At 30.6% G+C, this 21,894-nt stretch overlaps 1 protein-coding gene and 2 long non-coding RNA genes across 4 annotated transcripts in view; all 3 read left to right on the forward strand.

Annotated features, from left to right (window-relative positions):
• Positions 1–15,002, forward strand: part of LOC115884747 (gastrula zinc finger protein XlCGF57.1-like) — a 30,859-nt gene extending 15,857 nt beyond the window's left edge. Inside the window, exons 4-11 of the mRNA XM_030903443.1 lie at positions 3,571–3,771; positions 8,923–9,120; positions 11,806–12,006; positions 12,136–12,336; positions 12,466–12,666; positions 14,372–14,467; positions 14,529–14,639; positions 14,712–15,002. Of these exons, the coding sequence (XP_030759303.1) occupies positions 3,571–3,771; positions 8,923–9,120; positions 11,806–12,006; positions 12,136–12,336; positions 12,466–12,666; positions 14,372–14,467; positions 14,529–14,639; positions 14,712–14,790 (1,288 nt within the window). The 3' untranslated portion in view covers positions 14,791–15,002. The remainder of the gene's footprint in view (positions 1–3,570; positions 3,772–8,922; positions 9,121–11,805; positions 12,007–12,135; positions 12,337–12,465; positions 12,667–14,371; positions 14,468–14,528; positions 14,640–14,711) is intronic.
• Positions 15,003–15,762: 760 nt separating this feature from the next.
• Positions 15,763–17,678, forward strand: LOC115885870. Its single transcript, XR_004050809.1, has 4 exons — positions 15,763–15,948; positions 16,011–16,059; positions 16,251–16,311; positions 17,614–17,678. It is a non-coding gene; the product is annotated as an uncharacterized LOC115885870 (long non-coding RNA).
• A 355-nt stretch (positions 17,679–18,033) lies between these two features.
• Positions 18,034–21,625, forward strand: LOC115885788. 2 transcript variants are annotated; one of them, XR_004050799.1, is made up of 4 exons: positions 18,034–18,092; positions 20,879–21,100; positions 21,230–21,430; positions 21,562–21,625. It is a non-coding gene; the product is annotated as an uncharacterized LOC115885788 (long non-coding RNA). The 2 variants fall into 2 exon arrangements; XR_004050791.1 differs by lacking the exon at positions 18,034–18,092 and having other exon boundaries at positions 20,833–21,100.
• The last annotated feature ends 269 nt before the right edge of the window (positions 21,626–21,894 follow it).

Genomic DNA, 21,894 nt, shown 5'->3' on the forward strand with positions numbered 1-21,894 from the left:
TTCTACATAGTTCGGCGGAACATAGTTCTACATTTATAAATTCATAGACAAATTTCTACTCAAAAAATTAGGAATGTTAAATTTAATCTTTTATCAGTGCTCATTTTACTAATTATAGAAAAAAAAAAAAACACATTAATTATTTTAGTAATTTCTACTCTTTCAATGAAAACTTAAACTAAAACCACCGAAAATTAACTAAAACATTAGGTTTATGACGTTTACGAAAATCTTTGTTATGCTGCAAAATAATTTTATTCTGGAATAAATTTAATAAAAATGATTCATATATTATTCACAATCAGGTCACAAAAGAAATTCCTAAAATATTTATCATCGTAATTCTAGAATTCATCCAAGAAATTTAGAAAAACAGCCCAACGAATAATTGATTCATTTTTGTTTTGTTTGTTTTCTTTCATGTTTCTGTTTTATTTGAACCACTGTTTTACAAAACACCTTGAAAAGCGTATATTACTTTGAATACCTTTCTGAATGAATAAATGTTGAGAATTATTGTCTCTTATCGCCACTTTACGAACTACTTTCAATCTAAGAAAATACATTGTGAGTGATTCAAATTGTGATGAGGCCTGTATGAAAATAATGTGTTAAAAATGGGGACTGTTATTTTAGTAGTTATTATAATAACTACAGCATGTACAAGTAAAGCAGCACAGTGAAGTGTATTTTAGTTAAGTATATATCGAAAAAGAGAACTGTCACAGTTACATCGATCTGTCATAAGTATCTCTTTTAATGTTGGGTAAGTTTTTAATTTAACTTTTTTAACACATTTTTAACACATTATTAAACATTTAACTTTTTAATTTATTTTATGTAATAATATCACAATCTTAAATGTAATGCATCTCTGAAAACTCCTCAGGTGTTGTGAATTTTGTGACTTTACTTTTAAACATATACTCTCTTGTCCCTATGGCAACACAGTGTGTCGAATTAACTGAAATCAGGGTAATTGGATGGGGCTATGATATCTGTCAAGTGATTCTCAAAATGTTGGTGATTATTTTAAATTTCAAAGTTAAATAACTCGGTTATTTTCAATTTATTTTAAAAATGGTAAAGAGAAAATATGTTTATTTTGACCAGATCTACCACCCCTTAAAATATCTGCACTCATTTCTGGGACACCCTGTATATTGTATTTATTAACTGTATATTATGTAAACTATATCATTTTTAAAATACACACCAAAAATCTGAGGAATAATTATGTTTTCCACGAGGGGTAAACCGCAGAGGGAAAAGGTACAATCGTAATTCTTTACTCAATACTCAGGACTCCTCGTAATTCCTTCTCTGGAATTCCTTGAATTCTTAATCTTCAAGGTCAAGGTGAATCATTCAAGGTCTTCCTTTGAATTCCTTGGTACGAACTCGGTAAATCCTCTAAATTGAACCAGTATTACACCTCGGTTTCTGCAGTTCCAAGAATCTCTATGATTTTTATAATGTCTGAAATGTCTCTATTAGTACTAGATCTAACAATAAAAAAGTACTATTACGAGATTTACATTGCTTTTAAGTTAAATTTTAGGACTAATAGGGAATCATGAGGTGAAAATACTGTGGAAATATGTCGGCACTTACTTCTATTAAAATTAATTTTTCTCGGGATTTTTGAAAATGATAGGGTACCTTAGTTATACCTGTATCTATAGGAAAGGGAATTAATAAAACTTCAGTCGCACGTCATAATACGATCACCACTAAATTCCATAAGATTACGTATATGGTATCATTGATGAAGTGCACCTAGAGTTGTATTAATTTCCCTATAGTAGGCAGCAATTCCTAGGTATTATTCCTTGAGGAAATGAAAAACTCAATTACACTTCTGAGTAATTGAATAAAAAAATCTTAAGGAGGGTTTCTTTAAATGGCGAAATCAGGGAACGTTATAAATAGATCTCTCGGGGGTGGTCTGGCCGTACTATTGGAAAATATTTTAGATATATAACCGAGGGTACAATATTAAATTAAAAGAATATCTAACCTGTAGATATTTGATATTGGGAAATTTTGGAAGGGAAAAGCGAAAACGGATAGTAAAAAATCGCCTGTAAAACGTTTTTCTTTAAATTTAGTACCACCTATTATAGTATTCATGGTTTACTAATGTTCGTTAATTTTTTATAAAGTTGCTTGTAATTCCTCTTAATTCCTGTGGAATTCCTCTAAATTTCTAAGGAATTCCTTGGAATTCATTGGAATTCTTACGGAAATAATTGGAATTCCTAGTAATTCCTATGGAATTCCTTGGAATTCCTCGTAATTAAAACGTTAAACACCGGATTGAATCGTCTTTGGGGCAAGGTTTATTGTGAATATTAAGGATTTACACTTTGAATAAGAAGACTAAGGAAGGAGCATATCAAAAATCTTAGGTACACCGGGATGGGCCTCAAATATGGCCGACTTAAATTCCGGTTTATCAGTACGTTCTAATTTCATTTATAAACAAACCATGACGTAGGGTAGATCGGGATAGACTCGACAATTTGTTGTTTTATTTAACGTTGAATAAATGTTGGTAGTTATTAAAATTGTTATAAAAATATATAATTCTAATAAAATAGATAAGTTATATACGGCATTATTAACACAAACATCCGATAACGCTACTGAAGCAGGTAAGTCAAATTAACGTATCTAAATCTTTGACATCTAATCTTTGACAAGTAATAAATAAAAAACTTTAAAAAAAAAAACATATAATTTAGTTAATTAAGGAATTTCATAAATGATCGGTTTACTACACGTATGTATATTATATAGTCACTTACTAGCGAAAAGTTGTTCCATTATTTCACCCAATTTTTGCCGAGATCTACCGCACGCCGCAAGCTACACAACCAACTATTTTAGAGTCTCTTTCGATAAATCGCAATAATAGTGTCACTGTTAATTTAAGTTCTGCAATAATTTCCATCTAGATTTAATTTCTACCTTTTATACAACTATCAGTGTAGGAATAATAATAAATAACATAAAATAAGTTCTGTAAAGACTGACAAATCCACAAAATTTCAAATCAAATTCAAATGTAATAAAATGAACTGTCAAACAGAACTGTCAAAGATCCCCAATCCCCACCCTAGAGAGCTTTATGGTGGTTTTTCCGCCCACCATGCATGAATACATGATAGTATTATGTCTTCCTTAGTCTTCTTATTCAAAGGGTTTTACAATAGTCTGTTATTTTTTTTTAGAAAATAAAATGAATAAATAAATAAATAACGTCTTTATTTTTTATTCGACGAAATTCAGCAGAGCTGTTAAGTTAACCGAGCATATAAAAAAAGTAAATAATATAATATATTCTATTATCATATTTATAAACTAAAAATTTAGAGGGCGTCGTGACCCTAATCAAAATATTATGGGTGATTCAGTTCTAAATTTGTTAACAAAAATATTTTGTTACTTTAACATTCGTATGTTAATTATAATAGGTAGGGGTAGATACATACGTGAGATTATATGCTTGAATAACTGTGTTTTGTAGAGTTACAGGACTGTAATATTTAAATATTCTTTTATTAGATCGAGAGAAGCGGAGAAAGAAGTCTACAAATGTACCATGTGTCGCTATGAAACGCGACGTGAGCCAAGTCTTCGCAAGCACATGCAAACTCATTTGGCACCGGAAGACCGACAGTTGTTTGTATGTACACACTGTGATAAGAAATATACAACAAAGAAAGCCTTACAATGTCACCTTGACATTAAACATGTGGATTCCAGGTAAATTTGTTGTTATACAGGGTCCGGCAATAGAATAGAATAGAATAGAATAGAATAAGTGGGAGGGGGGTTAATCTCTGCGACCTTAGAGATCTATTGTGTCCCCCTTTCTTGAGTTATAACTCATCATACAGTAAGCTTGTAATTGAATACTTTATTTTACTTTAATTCATATTAATTTGTATTTATAAATACATCTTTAAGATTTCCGATGTAGGAATGAGTTTTCAATAATAATAAAGCACCATAGATAAATGCAACAAGTTTGGATTGGAAAGCCCGTAAAAATTTTAGGTCGCGAAATTATTTTGTGTCGCGACCGTTATACGCGATCTGGCGCTACTATAGCGGTCGCTAAGAACAACGGCAAACAAAAACAGAAATAATTTTCTCTTGTCAAAGTCAGAATCTTCAAAAATCATAATAATCTTTCAAAAAATCTAAACCGCTCTCATTAAAGAAATTCCGAAAAGTGTTTATAGCGTCCACAAAGTAATTATTAAGTTATCTTGTGAGTTTAATTCAAGTTTTATTTACTCCAACTGGTGATAATTGTGAAAAAGTGGCATTAAAAACTTAAAAAGTTGTGCTGTGAACTGTGAACTGAAAAACCATCGTGGATCGTGGCATAACGTCGGTTTCCAATGTTTCATAGGTATTTCATACATGTCCCTTTATATAAAATAAAGTTTATTGTATGCAACACACTGTATTTTATTTACAAAAATTAAACGAAAATAATAATAAATTTGGAATAAACAATAATATTTGGCGATATAATTCCGGAAAAAGCCGAACCGCTCTGAAATTTTCAAAAGTTAAACAGTAGTAGTGGCGAAACCTATTCGAATGAATACTATCGAAACATCCGATTGTTGCAATTCATTCGAATAATGGCGATAGCTTTTAGATAAAAAATCATTTTTTTTTTTTTTTTATTGTATAAAAATTATTGAATAGATGCGTCATCTGCTTTGAAATATTGTATTCTAGTTAATTCGGCATGCAAAAAACCATTTCATTTATAAAATTCATTCATTTATGAAATTCATTTCGTCAGGATCGATTATAATAAAATATTAACTGGATTTTAGGTTTCTTTCCAAGAAACCCGACAGCGAGCGGTCGGTGGCAATGCTATGAAAGAAAGCCGGCATCTTTGATTTTGCGGAGGTCATATAAACATAAGGACACATTATTTTTTTTATTGAGGTCTTAGTTATTTACACAGAAATACATTATGAAGGGCGCTGTTGCCATATATTGGTATTAGGCTCGGTATTAATTGATATTAGCAAAGAATATTATTGTCTGGCTTAGTTAGTTAGGATAGTAATGTCTGTATATTTTGCATTTTTTTTATTAATATTCTGTTGTTACACTGCCATAATACTTTTTATATTGGATGTAGTAAATGATTTTTAAATTGTTTTTTAAGCAAAGACGGGTTTTAATAAAAAAATAATAGTAATAATTTGTTAACCAGTTAATAATTTGTTATACCTATTTACAACAAAATTTAAAATAATTTAATATAATTTTTTTTTACGTAGTAGCCAAAATATTAAACAAACAAAGTAGATGTCAAAATTATTTTATTATTAGATCTATTAAAAAATATATAAGTCTTTTAAATTTTTGGGCAACGTTGTTTATTAAATAATAATTATTACAGAAACTAATTTGTTATATTAACAACAAACTTTTAAATCATGAATATAAACATTTATTATTTTCTAAGCATGCAGTGTAATGGAAGGAAATATAATAAAAAAATTAGAAATTAAAAATTATTTATTAGGTACTTTATTTACTATAAAAATAATATTTATTTTTACTGGCATTATTTTAAAAAATAAATGAAAAATATTTTCTTTCGCAAAAAACTACATGTAAGAGAATTAGCATAACAAAATTACAAACATCGTTAAACTTTTTTTTTTTCTTAAATTGGCACGTGTAAAACTTTCATTTAATTTTTCACACCCCATAGTTTGAGTTCGAAAACCATTTTACTTTAACCACATTACTTAAATATGATTATTAAGTTCAACTTATTCATATTATAAAACATCTAAAATACAAATATTGTATTTTTAAAAATTATTTCTAAGTTCATCTCATCACTCTTTAAAATTGCTACTTCTCAAAATTTCCATTAAAAAAGTACTATACCATATTAAAATAAAATTAATTGAAGATCGGGCTACGGAAAATCACACAAATTTTGGAAAAAATTTATGGACACCTGCACACGCACACAATCGACATTAAAAAAAACTACTATTTTAGTATTTTAAATATTTTTAATAACGCAAAATAGCACAGTATTTATAAGGTGAAGTTTAAAAATTGGAAGAAACTAATAATGCACGCTCAGCCGGAGACACCCTGTATACAAAAAAATTAAAAATTTCATTTTATTCAAAGTCATTCAATAGTCGCTCAACGATAACCATTTATTTAGTCGCACGGCGAGGTTTGTCACATATGCTTTAGTATACAAATGAATGAATGATTTATCGAATAAAACATTCGATAGTTGAAATCATTCATTTCAGTAACAATATTCGAATAGTCTAATTCATTTCGATAGTTCCCATCGCTAATAAACAGCGTAATAGAGAGATATCGCTAAACCTAATAGCGGCATGGACGTTAATAAGTCCAGGTGTTATTTCCTTTACGTGAGGTGGTATTAACTCTCTTCATTATAGTTATCGGATCGGAAATAATTTTGTTCGCGTGGCGTTCCACTATTTTAAACCTAACCTAACTTTTGAAATTGTTTTTTGTTTACTAGGTATTTTAAAACTAAAGGGCTAAAGTGCTTATTCCAGTGCTTTATTGTTAAACGTCTGCCAATGGGTTTAGGGCAACAAGCCACAAATTCTCTTAGAAGGGCTAAGTCTTCATCTGCTGTAAACCTAAGACCCTTTATAGGTTCTTTATTGGAAGAGGTGGATCCATATTTTGGGCCATATTTATTAATTAAAACTTAATCCCAGCTACTTAAATATCAAATTACTAATAAAACTAAAGTAATAATTCAAAACAATTCAAACTAACCTAAAATAAACGATCTCGCCGGCCGGCCCCGGTTGTCAAATACCAGCACATGCCCATTTAAGCAATTTTTTAAACGTTATTTAGAAATAGCGCCTGGTGTAACTGATCCGCAAATTACGTCAGGCGTAACGTTATTAGCGCGTGTTGCGTTAAAAATTGACTCGCGCATATCGTAACCATGATAAGGTAGGTACGCGTAAATACTGCATGACGCTATTCGGTTTTCCGAAATCTCTCTAATAACTGTGCCGGTCAGGCGCTGTGCACATTTTTAGAGGCCATAAGTACACGTGCTATATGCCCGATTCCGAAAATTACCACGAAAAACTATAAAAAAAAAAAAAAAACAATAAAGAAAAAACAAAGTTTATAATCTGTATAATCTGTGGTAATACATTGATGATTTACAGTGTCACAGATAAAGTCTGCATGCTTTATTCATTGATTTAGGTCAAATTTGACTTTGAGGTTAATAAAACGTACAGGGTGGATCAAATTCGACGTTTTTAAATGGAAGCACCCTTTTCTATAGGAGATAGACAAAAACTAATATCGGTGACTGGAGCTCAATTTTTGTCAAAAACAAGATGGTGAAAACCGCATATCGATATCTGTTACCATTTCGGAGTTACGGGGTGTTTTTCAAAAATATGCATTTTTAACAAATCGCTGTAACTTTTTTGCTATGGAAAATTTTGTATTTTTATGAAAACATTTCCAAAGCACCTTTTTACGTAAAATTTAACGGTTTAAGTATAATTTTTTTAGAATTAATAATTTAAAAATTATCAACAGAAAATTTGATTTTTTATATGGGACACCCTGTATATTTTTAATTTATTGAAAAGAATTTAAAATTATCTTTCCAAAAATATAACACACTTGATATTTTGCTCGATTCCTCTACGAGATATAGAATATATAAAAATTCGCCCGCTTGAAATAAGTAGGCTTGGAACGGCACCGGCTGTAATGCAAAAAAAATCTAGCTGTGAGCTTCAATTAAAACGAAAATAATATTTGCTATGAGAGATGCAGAATTTTATAACAATTTAAAATAAATTTAACCAACATCAACACATTTAAACTATATCTAATAACAATGAAAATAAATTGCAAACCAAGACATGAGATTTTGCTACAGGTGTTCGACATATCGACCGTCTTCTGTTATGGACAATTTTTGAACATTTCTCGCGGAATTCATTAACTCAGTGGAGGTGAATGATACCCTCTCATAACTGCTAAGTACTTCTAATTCTTGTCGAGATTATACGGAAGAATAAGGAACCTTTATTCTTCCGCAAATATATCCATGGGCACTAAGTCAGGCGGCCTCGACGGCCAACGGCTGGGATCTTGGTTAGGTATTCAATTATTCTTGAAATTGGCTGCAAAAATTTGCTGATAACTTCAGCGTTCAGAGGCGGTGCCTCGTCTTGCTGGAAAATATGTTTTCGAGTTCCATTAAGAGTATCTCATCAATTAGGGGGCCAAAGCCTACTAGTTAAAAGTGGCAAACTTTTAAAAATTCTGTTTTTCGAAGGGGATTATAACAAAATATCAAGTGTGCTATATTTTTGGAAAGGTAATTTTAAATTCTTTTCAGTTAATTAAAAATATAGAGGGTGTCCCAAATAAAAAATTAATTTTTCTGTTGATAACTCTTAAATTATTAATTTTAAAAAAAGTATACGTAAACCATTAAATTCTACGTAAAAAGGTGCTTTGGAAATGTTTTCATAGAAATACAAAATTTTCCATAGCAAAAAAGTTACAGCGATTTGTTAAAAATGCACATTTTTGAAAAACACCCCGTAACTCCGAAACGGTAACAGATATTGATGTGCGGTTTTCACCATCATGTTTTTGATGAAAATTGAGCTCCAGACACGGATATTAGTTTTCATCTATCTCCTATAGAAAAGGGTGTTTCGCTGTTGCTATCGGGTATTTGTTAAATTTGACATTTAAAAAAATATGGCTAAAAAAGTGGGTTTATTGAGCAAATTTTGAAACACTTTATGTGTAAAATATTTTATAGGGTTACAAGACTGTAATATTTAAATATTATTTTATTAGATTGAAAGAAACTGATAAAAAAGTCTATAAATGTGCCATATGTGGCTTTCGAACGCTATATAGTTCAAGTCTTCGCAGTCACAAGAAAACTCATTTCGCACCGGAAGAACGAAAGTTCGCTTGTATACACTGTGGCAAGGAATGTACAACAAAACAAAGCTTACGTCATCACATTGAGGATAATCATATTGATTCCAGGTAAATTTATTTTTAGGATAAGAATTACTTCTAAATCATAGGCGTATCTCGATTTTTGGCGATTTTGAGATATCAACGTCATGACTGATGTCCATTGGGAAATTTTTTAACATAGCGAATTTATGCATCTCAATATTATACCTTTTTTTATTTTATATTCATTTAAAAATTTGCCCCACCTCAAATACTAGAATTCTTCGTTATGACGAAGAAACGTAAGTTGAGGTAGGGCTCGGTATTATGTCTATTGTTATACCCTGGATCAATGCCGTCTCTAATAGAACAGCCTTGGGGCGAGATTTATGACGTCACGCTAGTTAGATACTACGGATTAATAAATATGTTGTAGAATACATGGAAAACATAATTATTCCTCAGATTTTTGGTTTGTATTTTAAAAATGATATAGTTTACATGAAATATACATAATATACAGTTAATAACTACAGCATATATACCTATTTATAGTAATAAATACTTTGGCAAATAAACTATGAACCATATAAATGCAGCAAATGTTTTATAAATATACAAATAATGTATTACATAAGATATTGGGTAAAATGTAAATATATTTTAAATTTTGGGGTTTGAAAATCGATCTAATTTAAGAAAAAACATTCAATATCTACTAATAGTGATGTATTATTATTTGCATTCACAAAATTTATATGTATATTTTGCAAGTATCAATGTTTATCAATTATATTTACAAATAATACAATATCATCTAAAAAAAGGCGTCAGCGATGGCTATGAAATGAAGATCGCTGGCATTTTATATGTTAAATTATTCTAAAATTTTTGATTTTCTTGGGATTTTTAGGTTCGGGAAAAACGCTGATTTAAGTTTTCATTTGGGTTTTCATTATTTTTATTTGGTTTAAAAAAATACGTTTCGGCTAACTATAGCCTTCATCAGTGTTGTGTCATATGAAAAAAATAGTGTCGAATATAATCCAAAAAATTACATATAAAATATTCACACCACATAATGTTTACTGCAATTAATAAACTAATATAAACTTATCAAAAGATACCACATATTTTTTAGAATTACTATTCTTAACAGTAAAACTATCTACATTGACTATGGAGTACGCAGTAAACATTATGTGGTGCGTGGTGTGAATATTTTATATGTAATTTTTTGGATTATATTCGACACTATTTTTTTCATAATATGACACAACATTGATGAAGGCTATAATGTTAGCCAAAACGTTTTTTTAAACCAAATGAAAATAATGAAAAACCAAATGAAAACTTAATCAACGGTTTTCCCGAACCTAAATCCCAAGAAAATAAAAAAATTTAGAATATTTAGAAACAAGGTTCAAGAATATCAAATTTTCCAAGATTGTAAAATTTTAGTTAATTATTTTATGTGTACAATTATTTAGGGAATGTCATCGATGTTCATTTCCAAGCCAACTAGACGCCGATTTCTTTCGATGATAGGGTATAATTCTTACACATAAAATGTAAATAACATTCGACCAATTAAAACAAAGAAATATGAATTTCTTAGTATTTTTAGTAACACCTTTATTCTTAAAACTTAATTTTGTATTATGCAAATATACCAATTTTATTGTTATTTTATTCATATTGTATTCATCCATCGCTTAAATATTTGATATTAATTTGGTATTATAAATAATCAACACTATTCAGTAAAAATTACTGAACAAATATATGTTATGCTTTACATACATTATTCTTTATTTTTCCCTAGATCATAATACCTACTTACGTGTTTGAATCTATCGAAGCTGAACCAACAATACTTGTAGTGGAGATTCCACAATATGAATAAAATAAACATAATTATCCAGTTTTCTTTAATACCATCCTGGGAGAATATTATTTTTAAATTTATTAAAGATATTTTCAATAGAATTGTCTTGATTTATAACTCGTGCCCACTTTTCTTGCTCTTCCGGATACTTTAAGCTGTCTAGTATAACTATCCTTTCCACCAGGAACATAACAAAGATGAGGCATAGCACCAAAAACACACTCCACTTAAGCTTTATTGATGAATTGTTAGAGTCTCAAAAAACACACAAAAATCACGATAAATAAAAAATTTATGGGCACTTTTAGGTTAAAGCACTTAACAAAACGTGTAATATTTCGTGTTTTTTTTAATGAGAAACAGAGTGACCATCATAGTGACCATATATCTGGTAGTACTTTATGTCACTTAAACACCAAAATAATTAGTTTTTTGCATTACAATAACAAATAATACCAAAAATCAACCGACAAAATATAAATACAGAATCTAACCCAATATCTAAGTATGTACAGCTGATGAAGTAAACAAAAGTCCGCCCGGAGGCTGATCTTTTATAGAGGGCATTGCCTGGATCATATATACTTACGTGGATAAGTAAATTACTATGGAAACTGTCGCAAATATATCAACGACTTCCATTTATCTTCTTTTTTTGTTGCACACAAGGTGCTTCTACTCTATCTATCCTTGTCGGGGACCTATCGTCCGCGCGCCAAATTTGAACATTAATTTTAAAAATTAAATTTGTAAAATGCTTATATTTGAACAATAAATTGAATGTTTACCGTCACAAAAATTAGTAATGGTAGTGGTTAAACTACCACTACCATTTTAGAATTGTTTTACGCAATTACAAGACAAATATTTAAAAATTATTTTAGGTCCAAGGATGCGCAGAAAAATCTCCACAAATGTTCCATTTGTAGCTACCAAACACTCTATATATCACGCTTGCAACAACACCAGAAAATTCACTTGGCCCGAGATGAACGACAGCTGTTTGCTTGTGCACACTGTGATAAGAAATATACGGAAAAAGGAAAATTAAAATTCCACCTTGACGCTAAGCATATTGATTCCAGGTAAATTTATTATTGTTACCCCCGGTATATTCGGGTACTATTTTATCTTTGTCTTAGTGGTTAAACTACCACTACCATTTTAGAATTGTTTTACGCAATTACAAGACAAATATTTAAAAATGATTTTAGGTCCAAGGATGCGCAGAAAAATCTCCATAAATGTTCCATTTGTAGCTACCAAACACCCTATATAACACACTTGCAACGACACCAGAAAATTCACTTGGCCCCAGATGAACGACAGTTGTTTGCTTGTGCACACTGTGATAAGAAATATACGGAAAAACAAAGATTAAAAGACCACCTTGGCGCTAATCATATTGATTCCAGGTAAATTTATTATTGTTACCCCCGGTATATTCTGGTACTATTTTATCTTTGTCTTAGTGGTTAAACTACCACTACCATTTTAGAATTGTTTTACGCAATTACAAGACAAATATTTAAAAATGATTTTAGGTCCAAGGATGCGCAGAAAAATCTCCATAAATGTTCCATTTGTGGCTACCAAACACCCTATATATCACACTTTCAACGACACCAGAAAATTCACTTGGCCCCAGATGAACGACAGTTGTTTGCTTGTGCACACTGTGATAAGAAATATACGAGAAAACAAAAATTAAAATTCCACCTTGACGCTAATCATATTGATTCCAGGTAAATTTATTATTGTTACGCCCGGTATTTTCAGATATATTTTATTTGATGGATAGCAGAAAAATCGTGTATCTTCACCTGTAGAGATAGCAATATCGATTAGTTCTAAGACTTTTATAAAAAGACTTAAATCTTTTTCAATTTCGGAATAAACATTTAAATCACAAATCACTTTCAAAAAGACTTAAATTTTAAGTTTTATGTCAGCTTTCGAAAAATGACTTAAAATCAAACGACTTAAGTCATTAAAATGATTTAAATAAAAAAAGACGTTTTCTGTGAGCTTGCAGCGTATGGGTAAATTAATATCAACATACGGATGATTCAGTTCTAAATTTTTTAACAAAAACATTTTGTTAATGATAATAATTATAATAGGGTGGGGTACGTGATATTATATGTTTGAGGAACCCTGTTTTATAGAGTTACCAGACTGTTATTTAAATATTATTTTATTTTATGAATACTTACTTAATAATTACAAACGGTCGAGGTTTTTGATTTAGTAGCAAGTTTTATGGCATCTTCCGTAAATTTAAAAAATGATATTTCATTTCTTATAGATTCGATATAGTTTTGTGTACTTTTAATCATGGACGATGCAGTGGAAATTACGTAATTTGAACTTTGTAAATATCGTGATAAAATATCAATTTTTTTAAGTAGTTCTCGCCATAAAACCAATAAGAATTTAAATTTAAATGTCCCAATTATATTTAAAATACCAGACGCCTCAGCAGTTTGAATCATAAAATAATTAACTAGAAACTCCTCTATCTGCTAAAATAAAGTGGTGGGGGAATGTTAGATCTATCTTTATTCAAATGTTAATAACTCCGGACTGGATGATCAGAATCCGACAAACGAGGGCTCATTTAAAAGAGCGTTTCTTACTCTATATTATACCATAAAAATAATTATAATAAGGTCTTGAACGTAGACGTCAGGGGGCGCTTTCTTACAATTTAACAAACATAGCGCGTTTTCAAAAAGTTAAATACGATAGTATATGTAATTTTAGCTGATAGTAAAGAGTAGTAAAAGCTTAAAAAAGTCAGCGAAAACCGCATCTTGATATCTTCTTTCAAACCGAAGATATTTTCAAAATTATAATTGCCAAAAAATAAGCCCTTAATTACCTTATTTTTACAACACGGTTTCAGTAGCCCTCTTGATTATGCCCATTCTAACAAAAAAATAAGATAGAAACAGTTAGTTCGTTTTAAAATCGACGATATTACCAGGTTACCATAATACCAGATGCATTAATATCTAATAATTAAGATATTAATAAGAGTGAACAAGAAACAAGAAAAAATCGAAATAAAAATGAAACTTTTACACCCTGTATCTCCGAAACTAAGCATTTTAGGACACACATTTATACGAACTTTTTTACTTATTTTTATCTGCAAAATAAGTTTCCGGAATGCAGTTCGGACCACCCTGTATATTAAATAGAATTCCATGACTAAGTGGAAAAGGGGCGTCCACTTGACGTGATCTTACTCAGTTTAAAATATGAAGAGAATGCCCAGGCCTTCAGGCTTATTTTTCTCTAATACCCTAAATTTACAGTCACTGTTTTGAAACTTGAAAGTATTCAAAATAATGGCACTTATCAAAAAAACTTATTGAAATATTGCTATTGGAACAAAAATGTCCAGGCACATATTTTGTCATTTTAATTGTTTATTGTTTCCAGAAATGCCGATTGTACATCTTCAACTGATGAAGAAGTGATATTAGATGCTTTAAAAATCGAAATTGATGATGTCGCTTCGCCTTTGGATGACTCTAAGTATGTTTTTTAAGTGTATTTTTACTAATTTAGTGATAATAATGTAACTCATTATTTCCAGAAATTTTGAATGTTTATCTGTGACTAATGAAATAAAATCGGAAGATTTTATAAAAACAGAACCTGAAGATGTCGCTCCGATTAAGAAGACAGAGGTGCATGATGACTTTAAGTATGTTTTTTAAAAGTATTTTTATTAATGGATACGGCCATTGTGTTTTAAATATTTTCTTATTGTTTCCAGAAGTAGCGCAAATGAATCTGCCACTCGAAATGTGAAGCTAGAAGATTTTATAAAAATGGAACCCGACGATGACGTCTGACGTTTGTGGATAAAGATACGCATTTGTAGAAAAAGAAAATATTCGTAACACATTACAACCAAACAGAAGATTTTATAAAAACAGAACATGAAGATGTCGCTCCGATGTTTATTTCTCCGATCTAAGAATGTTTTTTAAATGTACACTCAGATGCAAATAAAAACGCAACAGAGAAATTTTTGGTCAAATTTAAAGTGTTTATTTTTGTTATTTTTAGCCCTATTTCCATGAATTGGACCTAGCTTTTTATTATGGAGTGTAGAGGTCGCAACCTCTACACTCCATACTTTTTATAAACTTTAGTATTTGGCATATTATACAGGGTTAATCGAGTGGTTGTTTTTTTTACCTTAACTTTAAAACATCCTGTGCAGTAATTTCGTGTGTTTAGTGCAATATTTCTCTAAATTATAATTTTACGCTCAGAACCATGACTCCTGAGCATTTTGTTTTTTGATTCATGTCCATACATGCTTTGGTTAATTTTTAAGAGCGAAATGAACTGATAACGATCAATTTGCAATTTTTTAATTATCATTTACATTCTGAGGTAATTTTTTAATATGACGAGATGGCTTTGGCCGGGAATCTGAATCCAATTATATCTTCCTTCACCATAAAGTCAAGAAAATCTTTGAAAATGAAAAAATAAATATATGGGCATGGATAGGAGTAGAAGATAAAATATTAAGATATTTGTAGCAGCTGCCAAATTATTTTGGTTTTTTAAATAGCTACTCGCTACGGTGAGAACAACAATTATTACTTTATATTATTTTTTAACCTCTTATTGTTACATTTTCCTAAGATTTTATATGACTATATTATTAAACTCTTCAAAAAGCTAATGTTTATTTTAGTATTTCAGGTAGATAATAATAATACAGAATAATTGATTCAAAAAATCAAGAATCGTGTGTCAAAAGACCGATTTTCTGAAGAATCGATTTATGTCATACATTCCTAAAGTAAAGTGTCACCACAGTATACCTAATCTGAGGTGTCACTGCCGTCTGCCGTCGATCAACTGTCAATTAAAAAGTCAATGGCTGCTAGCTGGAAATACTGCAAATATACATATTTTCTTAATTTTTACACTTACAAAGAGGTTTTATTAAATATTTGTGCTTAACTTAGGTCAATCCATATCTATATAAGGTAATAAAATGCTAATATCCGATGTTTTTACTCAATCTGTATGGAAAATTTTACGTTTTTAGTGTCTGTAATATCGACTGGAACCGTAAATACTAATAGATCCTTACTTAGGTAGGTATTATACAAAAGGTATTATTAAATATAAATGACGACACTTGTCTGAATATGTATTAAACGAATTAGGTTTAATAAGTGATAACATCTCTGTATTTGGTCTTCTCCAAGATATCTCCTTACAAATTTTAATTTATCGTGCTGGATTTATAGCTGAACTGATCTCGGGTTATTTTTTTTTCTTTCAGTTACTGATCTTTTTCTATTGCAAATGATGGATAACATAGACGAAGTAATAGAGTTAAAACCGTAAGTATGAATGTAAAGTTGTTCTTTATTAGATCTCAGTTTACAATACCTGCAAGATAATGTATTTCTGTGATATTCTCTTTCTTTTGTCTAAAAGTCAGATATACCTTTCAAATTGGTGTTTTGTTTATAATACCTGAAAGCGCACAATTTATAAGAATTTAATCAAAACAATTTGAGGATTAACAAAATGTTTATCTGATTTTTTAAATAAAGAGGCGCTGCGGTCGGAAATTGACATCAACCTATTCCGACCGCAGCGCTTCCACGGCAAAAATCAGAAACGCATCATATTATTTATGAAGCCCTTTGCTTAAGTAGTTATTGAAACTATAAAAACACCTGTGGTACGAGGTTTTTGTGATGTAACGCTGTTTTGTGTAGTGCACAAGTGAAAAAGAATTGGAACTAGGCGTCCTGTTGTGTTGTGTGACAGTTGGTAAAATGTTAATAAAATAGCAAAAAAAATGTTAATGCGTAAAGGAGAGCGTAATTAAGGTGTTGTTGGATGCAATAACACTCAATAACTCAACTTTCTGCATATTCAACCCTCCTGAAACAACATTTTATAGTTTCATAGTTTCTCACACCGATTTGCCTAATAGCAAAAATGGGATTCTCTTCAAGCAGTTCGACGAAACAAATGAGTAAACAAAGCGCTTGTTACATGAACAAACAATTAAATAGACATATACTATGAAAGTTGATCAATAAATATAATTTATAAAAAAAAAAAAAAAAAAAAAAAATTGTGATTAAATATTTTATGAATGTCTTCTAAAATTCTAATTCTGTACCTAACCTAAATTTCAAGCTTTCAGCGAAATAGCCCCAATTATACCCACTAGCAAAAACTGGTGATTAAAACCATGCTCCCAAATTATTAGTTGAACCTATCTAAAAGTTTTTTTAACTGGAATAATAAATTATAATACAAGTTAGCCCCCAGTTTCAAATATTTACTTTTTATTTTTATTTTGGAATTTTCACAAATTATATTTCCAACACTTTTAGAATAATTAAACAATAAATTTTCCGTATACTCGCTATTTCAACCCGTGTATTTGTATATGCTAGTTGTTTACGATATTCCCGGATGGTGGCAGCACCGGCGAGAATGCACCAAGCCTGTAGGAAAATCAATAAAGTTATGCTAATGTCATTCAAATATTTTTGACGAATACACGTCACAATGTTGCCACTGCTACTTTACTTGACTTTTTATCGGCTATTATGAAACACTTTATATGAAAAATATTTATAGGGTTACAAGACTGTAATATTTAAATATTCTTTTATTAGATTGAAAGAAACTGATAAAAAAGTCTATAAATGTGCCAAATGTGGCTTTCAAACGCTATATAAAAACAAGTCTTACAAACACAAGAAAACTCATTTAAGCACCGGAAGAATCCAAGTTGTTTGCTTGTACACACTGTGACAAGAAATATACATCGAGACAAGGCTTACGTCGTCACATTGAGGATAATCATATTGATTCTTGTAAATTTATTTTTGTAACACATTGCTCCTATACGTTCTCTGATCAAATTAAAGTACTAAAAAAATTGATTTTAGGTCAAAGAATCCGCAGGAAAATATCCATAAATGTTCCATTTGCGGCTACCAAACCCGACATGTGGCATACTTTAGAGAACACCAGAACATTCATTTGACACTAGAAGAACGACAGATGTTTGTCGCGCATTGTAAGTGTTGTGTTACACACAAAAAACACACTTAAGATATCACATTGAACGTAATATTTGTATTGATTCCAGGTAAATTTATTTTTAGGATAAGAATTGCTTCCAAATCATAGGCGTATCTCGATTTTTGGCGATTTTGAGATATCAACGTCATGACATGTCCATTGGGTAATTTTTTTACATAGCGAATTTGTGCATCTCAATATTATATCTTTTCTATTTTCTATTCATTTAAAAATGTGCCCCACCTCAAATACTAGAATTCTTCGTTATGAAGAAGAGACGTAAGTTGAGATAGGGCTCTTTTGTTATGTCTACTTCGTTATACCCTCTAGATCATATATACTTATGGATAAGTAAATTACTATGGAAACTGTCGCAAACATATCAACGACTTCCATTTATCTTCTTTTTTTGTTGCACGCGGTTCTTCTACTCTATCTATCCTTGTCGAGGACCTATCGTCCGCGCGCCAAATTTGAACATTAATTTTAAAAAAATTAAATTTGTAAAATACTGAGTATTTGAACAATAAATTGAATGTTTATTGTCACAAAAATTAAATTATCTTTAAAAAATACATTTAGACACTCCGTACGAATATCAATATTCTTAGGAAATTCAACCATATGCGGTGGGTGGGCTTAATATAAATCAAAGAACAACTGAGTAATTTACTTGCCTATGAAAAGATAATTGGAGTATTTAGAAAGTCAAACGAAAAAAGAAATAGAAATATAATTGCACAAATTTAAAATTAACTTCTCACTGAACACACTTGCATCATTGGCTATATAAAAGGGGTCGATAAAAGAGTAATTAATACAATTCTTAAATTAAAAAACGCAAAAAACAAACGTCGTTACACAATGGAAATAAGACTATTACATATGATTATGACAATATGATGACAATTTTGATGCCAATGAAAAGTTGGTTTCCATAACAATGTATAATTTGTACTTTCTAAACCGTATGTAGGGATTATTTGGGAAATACAAAAGTAACTTTTTGGGCCGAAGCCTAAAGTCAGGTCCTGGAGAAAGACAAACCTATTGAACGTTTGATGCGTGCACAAGGTTTGAAAATGGCATGTCGTGATGCTGGAGACGTATTTTTAATGCTAAACTTATTGCGTTGATTTATCCATGGCATATACCGGTATGTATCATGGGATTAGGAAATCCCATGTAAATTCTTAATGGGATCAATTATTGGCTTCCCCTTAAATTATTTTGTAGAATAATTTATTTAGGTTTATAGAAGAGCACTAAAACCCGCATTCAACAGAATAACTTTAGATATTTTTGATTAGCCCGTTTACGAGTTATCGCCGATTTCTTTTTAAATATTTCTCCTTTCTTATGGCCCTGTATTTACTTATGAGCACCAGTCAAGGTAAAAGATAACTGTCAAACGAGGGGTAAACCGCAGAGGGAAAAGTGTACACCGTAATTCCTTTTACTCAAATAATTCCTCAGAATTCCTCGTAATTCCTGGTCTTCAAGGTCAAGGTCAATCATTCAAGGTCTTCCTTGGAATTCCTTGGTACGAACTCGGTAACTCTGTCAGTCTGAACCCCAGCGTTGCCACCTCGGTTTCGCAGTTCCGCAAAGAATTTTCAGGCAGATTTTATAAAATGTCTAATGTCTCCCCTAAGTAAGTACTCAGATCTACAATTAAAAAAAGTACTCATTACGAGATTTACGTTTTTTTTGTTAAATTTTAGACCAATAGGGGATCATGAGGTGAAAATACTAGAAATATATCGGCACTTTACTTATTAAAATTAATTTTTCTCGATTTTTTTTTTTTTTCTAGAAATATTCCTTTGTATGTATGTAAAGAAATTAATAAAACTTCAGTTGCACGTCATACGATCACCTGTAAATTCCATAAGATTACGTATGGTATCATTGATATGAAGTGCACCTAAAGTTGTAATACTCTCCATAGTATATACTCTAGGTATTATTCCGAGGAAATGAAAAAATCAACTTTACACTTTCTGAGTACTGAATAAAAAAATCTTATAAGGGTGTCTTTAAAATGGCGAAATCAGGAAACGTTATAAGTAGATCTCTCGGGGATGGTTCGGCCTCGCAAATTATTGGAAAAATATTTTTGATATATAATCGAGGGTACATATTAAATTAAAAGAATATCTGATCTGTAGATATTTGATATTGGGAAATTTTGGAAGCGAAACGAAAAACGGATAGTAAAAAATCGCCTGTAAAAACGTTTCTTTTAAATTTAGTACTACCTATTATAGTATTCATGGTTTACTAATGTTCGTTAATTTTTTTATAAAGTTGTTTGTAATTCCTCTTAATTCCTGTGGAATTCCTTTAAATTTCTAAGGAATTCTGAAATTCTGAAATAATTGAAATTCTGATTAATTCCTGGAATTCATTGGAATTCCTCGTAATTCCCTGGAATTCCTGTAGAATTCCTTCATAGTTGTACACCATAATTCCTCTGTGGTTTACCCCTCGACCAAGGTCGTGTAAAATGAAGTTAAGCTCGCTTCAGAAATTACCTATTTAGTGCTTTTATTATTATTGAAAACTCATTCCTACATCGGAAATCTTAAAGATGTATGCATAAATACAAATTAATATGAATTAAAGTAAAATAAAGTAACTCAATTACAAGGTTAATTATAGTATTATTACAATATTCAAATAACTTAGTAATTTAGGGTAAATTATTAAATTGTTAGAACTTTTTAGGATTTAAGTAGATGTTCAAATATTCCACCATCGATCAAGTTAGACACAACCCAGGCGATATAAAAATTCTCTCTCTTCTTCCATTCGCTAGTTGGTAAACTGAAATTCTATTGTATTCGGCAGAAATAGAAATAGCATTCCAAGGTCCAAGTTTGCGCAGAAAAATCTCCATAAATGTTCCATTTGTGGCTACCATACACCCTTTATATCATGCTTGAAACGACACCAGGAAATTCACTTGGCCCCAGATGAACGACAGTTGTTTGCTTGTGCACACTGTGATAAGAAATATACAGAAAAACGAAAATTAAAATTCCACCTTGACGCTAAGCATATTGATTCCAGGTAAATTTATTATTGTTACCCCCGGTATATTCGGGTACTATTTTATCTTTGTCTTAGTGGTTAAACTACCACTACCATTTTAGAATTGTTTTACGCAATTACAAGACAAATATTTAAAAATGATTTTAGGTCCGAGGATGCGCAGAAAAATCTCAATAAATGTTCCATTTGTAGCTACCAAACATCCTATATATCACACTTGCGACGACACCAGGAAATTCACTTGGCCCCAGATGAACGAAAGTTGTTTGCTTGTGCATACTGTGATAAGAAATATACAGAAAAACGAAAATTAAAATTCCACCTTGACGCTAAGCATATTGATTCCAGGTAAATTTATTATTGTGGCCCCCGGTATATTCGGGTACTATTTTATCTTTGTCTAAGTGGTTAAACTACCACTACCATTTTAGAATTCTTTTACGCAATTACAAGAGAAATATTTCTAAAAATTATTTTAGGTCCAAGGATGCGCAGAAAAATTTCCATAAATGTTCCATTTGTAGCTACCTCAAAACACCCTATATATATCACACCTCTTCAACGACACCAGAAAATTCACTTGGCCCCAGATGAACGACAGTTGTTTGCTTGTGCACACTGTGATAAGAAATTTACAGAAAAACGAAAATTAAAATTCCACCTTGACGCTAATCATATTGATTCCAGGTAAATTTATTATTGTTATCCCCGGTATTTTCGGGTACAAATAGCGCTTTATAATCCGCCAGATATATTTTATTTGATGGATAGCAGAAAAACGTGTATCTTCACCTATAGACTCTAGTGTATCT

This window comes from Sitophilus oryzae, unplaced genomic scaffold, assembly GCF_002938485.1.
Source record: "Sitophilus oryzae breed Bouriz unplaced genomic scaffold, Soryzae_2.0 scaffold_1002_pilon_pilon, whole genome shotgun sequence".
NCBI lineage: Eukaryota > Metazoa > Arthropoda > Insecta > Coleoptera > Curculionidae > Sitophilus > Sitophilus oryzae.